Genomic DNA, 11,756 nt, shown 5'->3' on the forward strand with positions numbered 1-11,756 from the left:
CCCACATTTCTATTCCCCTGGCTCAGGGCCCTATGCACATCCCAGTGTGTGTTGTCTTCCAGGAATTTCCTCTTGCCAAGGCTTTCCCTTCTCTGTCCCCCCTACCCAACCCTCAATCCCACCTGTTATTGCCATGTGTCTTACAACAGCTGTTCAGAGCAGGATTACAGCATGGCCCTCTCTTGACCTTGTGTTCTGTAGTTTAGAACAAAGGATAATGCAGACAGTGTAAAATTTTAAGTAGGAGAGTTTTGATAGACCCAGTTGGCAGAGGAAAAAGCTATAGAGAAGTTAAAATCTGGTGGCATGAAAAATTATAATGTGCTCCTTCATTCACTTATTATTTCAGCTCAGCTTTGAGCCAAGAGAGCTGTTGATTGATTGATTGATTTTTTCCCCCTCAGCTTCCTGAAGTTAATGAAAATGCCCTTTATTTTTCTGCTCTATGTTTTCCTCACCTAAGTAGCATTGTCTCTTTGTTTCAATATTCTCGATTGTTATAAATTTTTTTAGAAACATAAGCTTGAATACTGGTTTGGATGCTTTCCGTTGTCCATCGTGTATTGACCCCTGTCAAACATGTGTGATAATTTTGTGTCCCTGGAGTGCTGTGGAAATTCAATAAGAAGCCATATGCAGAGCCCCATTCGCCGAACCTCCCACAGAATGGCTGCTGGGTGACACTGAGGTCCCTACTGCTCAGCTGACCTCCCTCCCCTCTCCTGCAGTCGTTTGCTATCAGTCCAACCGCGATGAGCTCCGGCGTCGCATCATCCAGTGGCTGGAAGCAGAGATTATTCCAGATGGCTGGTTCTCCAAAGGCAGCAACTACAGTGAAATCCTAGACAAGTACTTTAAGGTAATCCAGAGCTGGGGTTAACTCTTCAGCCCCAGATAAGGGGAGACTTCCTCTCCCATTGCCCGATCACATCTTCCATCACTCCATGAAGCCGTGATAGTTGCTTTCTGACCAGCTTGATCATTGGGACTCCGGCAGTAGAGCCTTTGGGATCTACTGCACATGTATATGGCCAGGCTCTGTCCCCCTATCCTGTATGTATCCCCCACCCTCTACCTCCTAGAGCTAGCTGTTGATACACTATGACTTCTGATCTCACCCAGACCCAGGCTGCTTCAGCCTCCTTCCCCCTCAGTTTATCATTTCTCTAAGTCATTAGCTTGACCGTCCCTGGCCTGTAGAGCTCCTCCTCGTCAGAGAAGTCAATGGACTGGCATTTCATGGATCTAGGATTCTTCATGAACCTAGATATTGCTTGTCCCATCGTTTAGTGTAGGAGACAGGTTGTTCCACTTGGGGACAGGAGAGATCCTGCTTTGGAAAAGGTTGGAAATAATATTTTGCAATGAGTAGGGCTCCCATGGCACATAGATTTTTCAGAGAGCTGGAGACATTGTTAGAAGAAGCAGTTAAGGGCGCACTTCCAGCTGATTGACAAGAACACAGACACACACACATATGTCTGTTACACCCAGGGGTAAAAATACCACAAGCAGACCATGCACACGACACACACATCCCACATACAGAGATGCACTCCCCACACAGAGACACAGCCTACTCACAGACACACATTCAGATACCCACATTCCCAGCTAAGCAAAAAGCCCCCTTTACCCCAGATGCACATCTCTAGGTAGATGCCCTCATGCTCATCCACAGATCCACAGGCGTATATGTTCTCACGTGCTTCCAGGGCCTCCTGTCCCAGGCCACACCCAGCCTGGACTCAGAAGCTACCCCAGACACTTAAAGGATTCCTTGGCAGCACATGAGGGATTCTTTGGCAGCTCTGTGGCCACCACACATGCTCAATACCAGCCTCATCTGTGAATTCCTCTTCCTTTTTTTTTTTTTTTTTAATTCCTCTTCCTAACTGACATTATGGACCTCATGGATAAAGAAATACTGGACTGGGTATTTGGTCATTTAAGACTTCACTTGTGTGACTGCGTTTAGCGAGTTCTCTCTGGGTTCCAAGTGTTTGAGATCGCACCTGGCGGAGAAAGCACAGCCCTTCTCATCTGTCCTCTGTCTCAATCTGCCAACACTACAGAGCCCTTGGGGCAGAGGGTGGTTCCTCAAATACAGAGAAATATGTTATAGTGCTGAGCCAGGAGCAGAAAGTAACTTGAAGAAAATGATTCTTCTGAAGCTGAGTGAGGAGCACGTGCCACATCTGCCATGGCCGCCAAGGCCCAGGAGACCCAGGACCCTCTTTCCAAGGGGCCTCTTGGGACCTTGTAATCATTCATAGTGGCCCCTTGGTGACACCCTGCCTCAGGCACCAATGGCACCTGTTATTACTTTGATTCCCTAGTACCTGGACCCCACACCCCCCTCCACCTCTCCACCTGCTCCGGCAGTAACTTCTCTAATAGGCTCTCATCTGAGACACATTGAGAAAGTAGCTTCCTCTAGGGCATTCCCACTCCTGACCAAGGAAGCTTGATCATGACTGACACACACACGCTTGCTTTTGCCAGACACTCTGGCAGTGTCTTTTGTGAAAATCAGGGTTTCACTATCTACTTTTGGATGATTATTGGAGTCCTGTGTGGTGCAGTCTTCTGAGGGAGATTCCTTCCCACTAGGCAAACAGCTGCCTGTCGGTGAGAGATCTGATATCTCATGGAAACTGTTTCTGAACCAGTGAACTGCCCTCCAACTCAGCTGGTATTCCTTATATCAAAATTAGTTGAAAAGAAAATGTAATCAGAATTTGGATAAGACCAAAACCAGACTCTCACTTTACCTAGTGATTCATTCATGATTTCTCCGATGAACATGTAACAGACCCAGATAGAGAGAACCTGTCATGGCCACGTCATATACACACGCTGGACTCTTGGTGGCAGACCCCTGGTGGCCAAGGCCACGAGTGGAGCTAGACTTACCTCCCTTACTCTGGTGTCATGTCTCCTAGCTCCATAGGTGCTGTGTGTGAGCGAGTGCCTGACGTAGCCCATCCGCTGAATAGTCTCTAAGTTTGCACTAAGCCCAAACATTTTTAATTTTGTATCACACGTATTCCTGCCTTCCTACAACCCTATAGTTACACAGAAGGAAGGGGTGTTACATCAAGTATAGATAGAGCTGGGAAATGCAGGCATACAGAGGTATACTGTGCCTTTTGTCACTGGTTGGCTGAACAGAAGCTGAGCGAGTTACGTTGATCCATGATCCAAGTTCATGACCCCCTAGGCGAGCCTTCCAGGCAATCCAGGCTATTTCTGCGGCTGGTGGAGGCCTGTGGATTCCACAATAGAGCTGGCCTGGGGAGGCCTGGCTGGCTCTCCTCTCAGCTTTAGGCCTGGATTCTGGCCCTACTGAATATGAAGTGCACGCAGCACTGCCTTTTGGGAGCTGCCTGGCCCATGTGTCACAGGCTCCTGGTGTCCCCAGGTGCCATAGGGCACCGGGTCTTCAGGCTCACTCTCTCCTCAGGCCGTGATGGCGTTGGAGTCCGTGAGAATTGCTTCTGTCTGTCTAGCACTTAGAACATTTGGGATCAAGAAAGTCCTGCTCTGCTAAGAATGACACCTGGCCAACCTTATATAATTTCTCTCCATTAATTAATTGAACTTTCACAAGGTGAAGGGCAGTTTCCTCAGGGTGAATGTATAGTGACTAGAAAACATCTGAGACCTGTTGCTAGGAATTGGGACAAGAATGAAGAGGTACTAAGGAAGGGCTGACATAGTTTGTTTTATACATACCTGTCATTTTACGCACCATGGAAAGATTTACAACCTTAGAGTAGAATGCATGTGACCCATGACAGTCATGGAAGGGGAGTCCCTTCTACCAGGAAGACTGGACCGACTTTTCTTCCCGAAGCCTTTACACCACCTGGGGAGCCACCTTGAAAGTAACATGGGAATGCTGGTTATCTCCCAAGGCAGCAGTATGAGGCAGCCTAGGGAAAGAATTTTTTAAAAAACATTTTTCCCCCCATTGGAACTATTTAGGAGAGCAGCCATATCAACTTAGAATTTGATAAGACCTTGAAATCGACACCTTCCTCCTGCAGCTGGGACCTGGGCATTTTGAATAGTCCCAAATGGCTATGGTCTAGGACTATCTTGCCAAAGAGGGGGGTAATGCCTGAGCTCACTGTACCCTCATCGTGTGCTTGTGGGATGTCAGCTGGATCATGAGGACAGCCTGTGCTCAGTAAGCCAAGGACCTGTGCACACGCCTGCGATGGGGTCCCCCACCTTCTGCCTGCAGGTGATCAATTCGGGGCCTTTGCTTGTGACTTCTCACTGATAGGCTTGGTTAGAGGTACCGGTATAGATGTTAAGCACAAGAGCAGACCAGGGAAATCAAGCAGCAAAACGTGGTCCTGTGACTCCCAGAGTGAGCTCTGAGAGTCACCTGCATTGCTCTTCCCAAGCAGCTTGTTAGAGATATGCATCCTGTTACAAGTCCATTAAGATATGAGAACAGCGTATGGTGGCTGGCCCGAACCAAGATGTTAAGCAGAGAATGTCTGCAGGGCAGTGTCAGGGAGGAGGCTGCAGAGTGCCCTCAAGCACCCAAGGCTGCTTGGGTAACACAGGCCTATGCCCCAGCTGCCCTTCTGAGCAAGGTATTGGGTTTGAAAGGCCCTCCATGGCCTCTGCCCACACACTTTAACTTGTATGTCTTGAGGAGTGAGTGCCTTCTTAAGTCTTCAAGCCTTTGTTGCTGTAGCTCTGAGGCCAGGCCAGGGCAGGGTCAGAGTATATCGAGAGCAAGATGAACCAAAGATGGGCCAAGCTGAGTGGGAGACAGACCTACAAAATGTTCCTGAAAGATCTCTTCATCCCCTTTCTAGAACGTTGATAATGGTGACTCTCGCTTGGACTCCAGTGAATTACTGAAATTTGTGGAGCAGAATGAGACTGCCATCAACATCACTACCTATGCAGACCAGGAGAATAACAAGCTGCTTAGGTGAGTGGAGCTAAAGGATCAAGGAGTGGTCCACAAGGTGAAGGCTGGGTGGATAGGAAAGGGGATTTGAATCCCTTATCTGCAAGGAGCTACAGTGCAAATAGGAATTCTGTCCTGGTCTATTTTGTGAACATTATGAACTAATATATTGAGCACTCCTGGTATCTGATCAAATAGTTGTTTTTTTTGGCCAGAACTTGCAAGGAATACGATGTAATCTTAAAGTAAATTATCAAGGTCACATCAGAGCAAAAGTGTTGCTGAGTATCGTGGGGAAGGTTTTAATGGTTAATTTTCTGAAGGAATTACATTACTGTATTATTTAACTGCGAATCAAAAATAGCTTTAGTTCTGATTTTTAAGATAATTGGTGCTGTTTCACATAGAGAACCCTAATTGTCACAAATGAGAGCATGTCCCTGTCCTTTTCTGATATTATTCCAGAGTAAATATTAATAAAAACTAATCCCTGAGAAATTTCCGATGTGGTTCCAGTACATCAGCAAGATTTAAAAATAGGAACAGCACCTCTTTTGTTCTGAAGAAGTAGAAAGCATGAAGCCCAGATTCTAGAATGACTTTTTTCTTAGTAATAGTTCAGACTATTACACTGTAATAGTCCTTACAGTGTAATATCTGAAAATCCTTCATATTTTGATAACTTGAAATTAGATAATATTTTAGAAGTTCAGCGTTTGATCTTCCTAACATCCCAGTGAAGGAGGGCTCCCTGTCCTCATTTTACAGATGAGAGATCAGGCTCAGAGAAGTTGAAGAGCTAGCTCAAGGCCATTTGGATAGGAGGTGATTGGATCAGGGCTCAAATCCAGGTCAAGAGGAGCATGTGGGAACTGTGGCTCCATAAACTTTTCTGAACATACCTTTCTCTTTCTAGAATAATGATAGTGACAATGCCTGCTTGAACACCATATTCTTTACATCACATATTCCATTCCTACTATCACCTATTCTTCTCCCTTCTGATTTTTGCAAGACTTTATTTATTTGACAGAATGAAAGAGAGCGGAGGGAGGGGCAGAGGGAGAAGGAGAAGCGGACTCCCCACTGAGCAGGGAGATGGATGCAAGGCTGGATCCCAGGACCTCGGGATCATGACCTGAGCTGAAGACAGATGCTTAACCGACTGAGCCACCCAGGCACCCCAGTCTCCCTTCTGTTTTGATTTTCCTAGTTTGGTTGACCCCAATACATTGGGGAAAGGCAATTGCTCATGGAAGGTGTGTGGGCAGTGAGAACGTCTATTAAAGTGGACAGAACCACTCAGGAAACTTTAGTCTTCTTGGGAAGAACATTTGAACAACACGAGTGATCTGACATCAAGCATAACAAAGTAAAGGTTGGATGCTCATAGGAGTCAAGATGGATGATGCTTGTGGGAAGGCAGTAAAGAAAGTTCCTCAGTTAACAATCAACCCCTTGGCCTCCTATGGGGACCCCATGTGTATGTGATCATGATGCTTAGTTCCTTTCCATTGGCGTGAAGCTGAGTTCTTGCTGACACATTTCTCCTATATTTTATTCCAGAGGACTCTGTGTTGATGCTCTCATTGAACTGTCTGATGAAAATGCCGACTGGAAACTCAGCTTCCAAGAGTTTCTGAAGTGTCTCAACCCGACCTTCAATCCTCCAGAGAAGAGTATGCTTAACCTAAGAAATACAGAGTTGTAGGGAATGGGGGCATTTGGGGAGGGCCGGAGGGCCAAGATAGAGAGTCTTGATGGAATTTTCCAGAGCTTGATAAGAAAACTTCCTTCCACAATTCTAGACTGGGCCCTAGTCCATCGTTTACATGCTGAGGTTAGGGTTCAAAAATCTTTGGATTGATGGCGTCATTCACTCAGATATGTTGCATCTGAAGGATAAGCAGAAGCAAAGTGCACAGACGGTAGCCAAGATGTCCTGTTCCACCCTCACTCTAAACTGTTGCCTCTTATTTCCGATCCCAACAGAATGTGCCTTGGAGGATGAGACATATGCAGATGGAGCGGAGACCGAGGTGGACTGTAACCGTTGCGTCTGTGCCTGTGGAAACTGGGTCTGCACAGCCATGACCTGTGATGGTGAGCTGTCCCTAGGGCAGAAAGAAGGAATGGCAGGAAGAGAGCTTCCTTTGTAAACTCAACATAGGAAAAGTCAGAGTGGGGATGATGGAGAAGAGCATAGTGGCCAGAAGCAAGGAAGCTGGGGAGCAAGTAACAGCCTCCAGCCTGTAGCGTCAGAGTGCCCAGTGGGCAGCATCAAGGGCACAGCACTTCCGCCAGATCCATTAAGTTCAAAAATCACTCCAGAGACTTGGTATAACAGGGGTTTAAAATGCAGGGCAAGATCAAATGTTGATGAGATTGGAAAAATAATAATAACAATGAAAGCAAATGCTTAGAACTATGTGCCGGGCACTCTTCTCAGCACTTCACATATTAACCCATGACCTTATGACAGCTTCTTAATCCTTAGGACAGCTGAGGAAATCATCTATGTAAAAGACTCAGGTGGTTGGAAGACAGAATGACTCCCGCCTTGCTGTCCATACTCAGCAGAAAAAGACAAATGTTTCTAGGCCCTCTTTGAATTAACAGACTTGAGTTATCCCTAAGAAAAAAAAATTGAGACATGATTAGGGTGGGTTGGGGAAAGAGAGAAATCAGAGACAGTTTGGGGGGACCAGTGCAGAAACCACATGGCATGTTGGAATGATCCCAAAGATCAGAAGAAACTCTTGAATCAGAGCCAGGTCACAGGAAAAAAACAAGCACCATTCGGGTTAGACAAAAGATGAAGATTAGACAAAAGAGAAAGGTGAAGCCAGGTTGAGAATGGAGAGGCACATGGGGTTTGAGAAGAAATGTCAGTTGGTAGGAACCAAGCCCAAAATTTATACCAGATGGGTGAGTTTAAAATTATATCTTTTTAAAAAACTGAGATAAGAAAGAACAGGCTCATCTTAGGATCATGTTTAGGAAGGTCAAGTTAGACGGTAACTGGGAGACAGAGGTCAGAAGAGGTCCTTCTAGATGAGAAGCCTAGGCAGCAGCAACAGTACAAATGCAACTCAGTCCTACCAGGGCATTCCTAGTCTCTCACTCCCCAGGACCAAGTCTCTTCTCAGTGTGGGAAGGCAGGAAGCCAAGACAATTCCAGAGACAAATGGAAGAGCAGGAAGAGGAGGTTTAGAAACTAGAAATCCTAGAAGTTGCTAGAAATCAAAACTAAATTAGGGTAGCTAGGCTAAGCACACAGTAGCTATTGAAGCCAAATGAGAACATCTCAAAATACTACCCAACCTGCCTCAATCAGGAAGCATCCTATACTTATCTTCCCAAAAGCCCCTGCAGTAGCTCTCCACACCTAACTGTTCCTGGTCTGCCTTTGTACAGGTAACCATCCATTCCTAAGACACAGGCAATTGTTAAGTAGCTGGTTTACAGAATAAGCATGATCATCTGGGTTATAACCTCCATCACATGCATCAGACAAAAGCCAAACGATGGCCTCCATGGGACAATGCCCATTTTCACAGCCATGCCCGCCCTTCCTCTCTGCATGGCACAGGTCAGGGCCCTGTGTGGGTATAAAGAACACTGGAGATGGTGGGGCCCCAGGGTGAGCATGTCTTGGTGTGTGGGCCATGATCTGAGAGGACACTGTACGGGCAGCATTCCAAAGTCAGTACCTGAAAGGTAGTCTGGTCTTAGATCATAAATTACGGGGGACAAAGAAAAAGGGGCATCAAGGGCAGCCCGGGTGGCTCAGCGATTTAGCGCCGCCTTCAGCCCAGGGCCTGATCCTGGAGACCAGGGATCGAGTCCCACGTCGGGCTCCCTGCATGGAGCCTGCTTCTCCCTCTGCCTATGTCTGTGCCTCTCTCTCTCTCTGTGTGTGTGTGTGTCTCATGAATAAATAAAATCTTAAAAATTAAAAAAAAATTAAAAAGGGGGCATCAAGATGTGAAGCCAAGTAGAGTCAGAGCTAGGAAACTGCCTTGAGGGGCAGGTTAATGCCAAACTCAAGAAGCATGGCAGAGTGATGTTTCCTAACAGCAAACACTATGCTTGGTAAACATACAGATTCCATCCTAACCCTACTGAATCAGAATCCACAAAAGAGCAGCTTAGGAACCTACATTTTTAAGATAATTCTGTTTTGTTTTGTTTTGTTTTAGTCACCCTGTAAGGTTGGGCAACATTGCTAGATGCAGTGGTTATCCACTCTGGCTGCACATTAGAATCACTTAGAATCCTTATAAAATCCTGGTGCCCAACAACAATTAAATCAGAATCTAAAAGTGGAATTTAAATAACTGTATCTTGAAAAGTTCTGTAGATACTTCGGCTGTGTGAATGGTTGAGCCTCGCTAGTCTAGAAGATCTTCCTGAGTCAAGACCCAGATACCCCAACAGCTTTTATTGCAGGGCCAGTGCCTGGCGTGGATGTGCCAGAGGAGTGAAAGGAGACATAGGAGTGGCCAGAGGATAGTGAAGGAGATTGCTTTGTTCACAGGGTGTGAACAAAGGTGTCAGTTGCCCTGGGATCCTTCATATTCAGAGAAATGCAGGCAGTTCACCATTCCTTCCATTGGTTAAATGAGAGATGAAATTGAGAGCCTAAAAGGTGGTTATTGGTGGAATCCTTTTTTTATTTTATTAGATTTTACTTATTTGAGAGAGAGAGAGCATGAGCAGGGAGGAGGAGTAGAGGGAGAAGCAGATTCCCCACTGAGCAGGGACCCCCCCCCCCCCCCGATTCGGGGCTCGATCCCAGGACCCTGAGATCATGACCTAAGTGGAAAGCAGACACTTAACTGACTGAGCCACCCAGGCACCTGCTATTGGGGGAATCCTAAACTGGCTTCCCTCAGTGACCACTGCTCTGAAATTTGGTTCTTACAGGAAAGAATCAGAAGGGGACCCAGACCCAGACAGAGGAGGAGATGACCAGATATGTCCAGGAGCTCCAAAAGCACCAGGTGAGTTGCAGCCCCCATGCTGGCTCAGGTTCTGATCCTGCCACTCAGCCCTTCCACCATTCGGATGTTGCCTAATGCTCCAGGAGACCAAGGGGTTACTCTGTGGCTAAGTAAGTCCTGAATGATGAACCCACAGTATCAAATCATGATACAGACGGGTCCCTGATGGAGTCCTTGCAGGGTCCAGCAGGTCCTAGCAGATGTAGGCCACAACTTGGTTAATGGCTTTATAAGTAAGAATTAGGCAGGTGGTGATCTGCAAATAGGTTGGCAGTGGCTTGCAAGTGAGCAGGGGCTGAAGCATGGTTACTGTTCCCTGTCACAACCAATGCCCAGACCCGAACCGAAGACTCCGAGCTCCTGGGGGGCCATGAGCAGGAAGTTAGTGAAAGTGGACCACTGCAGAAAGGTTTTCAGCTAAATGCTAAGCTGGTTAGAAAACAGCCTGAGATTGACAAACCCGGAGAACTTAGAGATTCTGTGTCCTGGAGACTTGAGAAGACAATAAATAAGAATTCTATTCAGGTTCTGTGCCACTAAGTCAACGGCCTTCTTGGGGAGAAGGCTCTCAGCAGAATAGCAGTTCACGGCCGTACTTGGGTAAGGGCCTAGAGAGGGAACTTGGGTGTGCAGGCTCTGAGGCCTGTCTTCCCGCTGGCTTACCATGTAGTGAACAAAGGACCTTGTGCCTCAGGTCACCTGTCTGTAGACTGGGTCTGGTATACAAGCCTTCTCTCTGCCTTAAGTTCCGAGGGAATGTAACAGTCACAAGAACTGCTAAACTACTGACATGAAGTATTGGACTTGAAAATAATTATTCATATTAATTGCTCAAAAATAATTGCTCATATTCATTGACAGTTTTTAATATGCATTTTGGCATTATTGTCACTGATAACATAGAAACCTCATGTCAGTTTCTTAAGCCAAAGCAGAAGCTCCTAGCCTTCTGTTTTTCCATATATCATCAGCTCTGAGTCTCCAGAAGAGTCTGATCACATAAAAGAAAAAAAGAACCTAAAAGAAATTCCTTCCCTCTGGGGTGGGGGAAATGATCAGAGTAGACAGTGGGAGGGGGGAGTAAATTATAATAGCTTACATTTTTCTGGGTCTCTGTTTTATGTGAGTTCCCTGACAAAGCAGACACTAAGGCAAGGACTCGAGTACAAATAGTTGATTTAGCAATCCTAGGAGACACCAGAAGGGGAGTTGGGAAGCAAGCCCAGGAAGGGAAGGAAGCAATAAAGATTGTATATCCAGGCATGTAACCACTGTGGGCGTGTGGAGCTTGTCCTGTTGTGGAGCTCGGGGACAGAGTTCCCATGCCTGAGGGGGAAGCAAGCGGGGGTGTTCCTCCACAGACTCCCATCTGCCAATGGCAAGGCTGCCACCAGCAACATGAATTCCCTGGCATTTCTGGCCTGCCAGCATGTGTGGGCAGAGCAGGCTCCAGCAGCCAGAGAAAGCCTCAGGCAAAGAGTTGCAGGTGCTGGCAGTAAGAAGCCATGCCAGTTAGAAATGTTAAAGGCAAGGGGCTATGGACGGGAGACCAACCGTGTCTGCTGGATGCCCAGCACTGTTGTTTTTTATTTCCTAATTAATTTTTTTATTGAGATAGAATTTATATACCATAAAATTCACCCGTTTAAAATATACAATCCAGTGGTTTTTAGTATATTCACTAGATTATCAATCATCACTATTGCTTAATTCCAGAACATTTTCATTATCCCAGAAAGAATCCCCAGGCCCATTGGAAATGACTCCACATTCTCTCTTCGCCCAGCCCTTGGCAACTACTCATCTACTTT

At 46.4% G+C, this 11,756-nt stretch overlaps 1 protein-coding gene across 1 annotated transcript in view; it reads left to right on the forward strand.

Annotated features, from left to right (window-relative positions):
- Window positions 1-11,756, forward strand: part of FSTL1 (follistatin like 1) — a 52,681-nt gene that overhangs the window by 37,572 nt on the left and 3,353 nt on the right. Inside the window, exons 6-10 of the mRNA XM_041752812.1 lie at window positions 729-859; window positions 4,842-4,960; window positions 6,506-6,618; window positions 6,932-7,042; window positions 9,869-9,945. Of these exons, the coding sequence (XP_041608746.1) occupies window positions 729-859; window positions 4,842-4,960; window positions 6,506-6,618; window positions 6,932-7,042; window positions 9,869-9,945 (551 nt within the window). The remainder of the gene's footprint in view (window positions 1-728; window positions 860-4,841; window positions 4,961-6,505; window positions 6,619-6,931; window positions 7,043-9,868; window positions 9,946-11,756) is intronic.

The sequence above is a fragment of the Vulpes lagopus genome, chromosome 1, assembly GCF_018345385.1.
Source record: "Vulpes lagopus strain Blue_001 chromosome 1, ASM1834538v1, whole genome shotgun sequence".
Taxonomy (NCBI): domain Eukaryota; kingdom Metazoa; phylum Chordata; class Mammalia; order Carnivora; family Canidae; genus Vulpes; species Vulpes lagopus.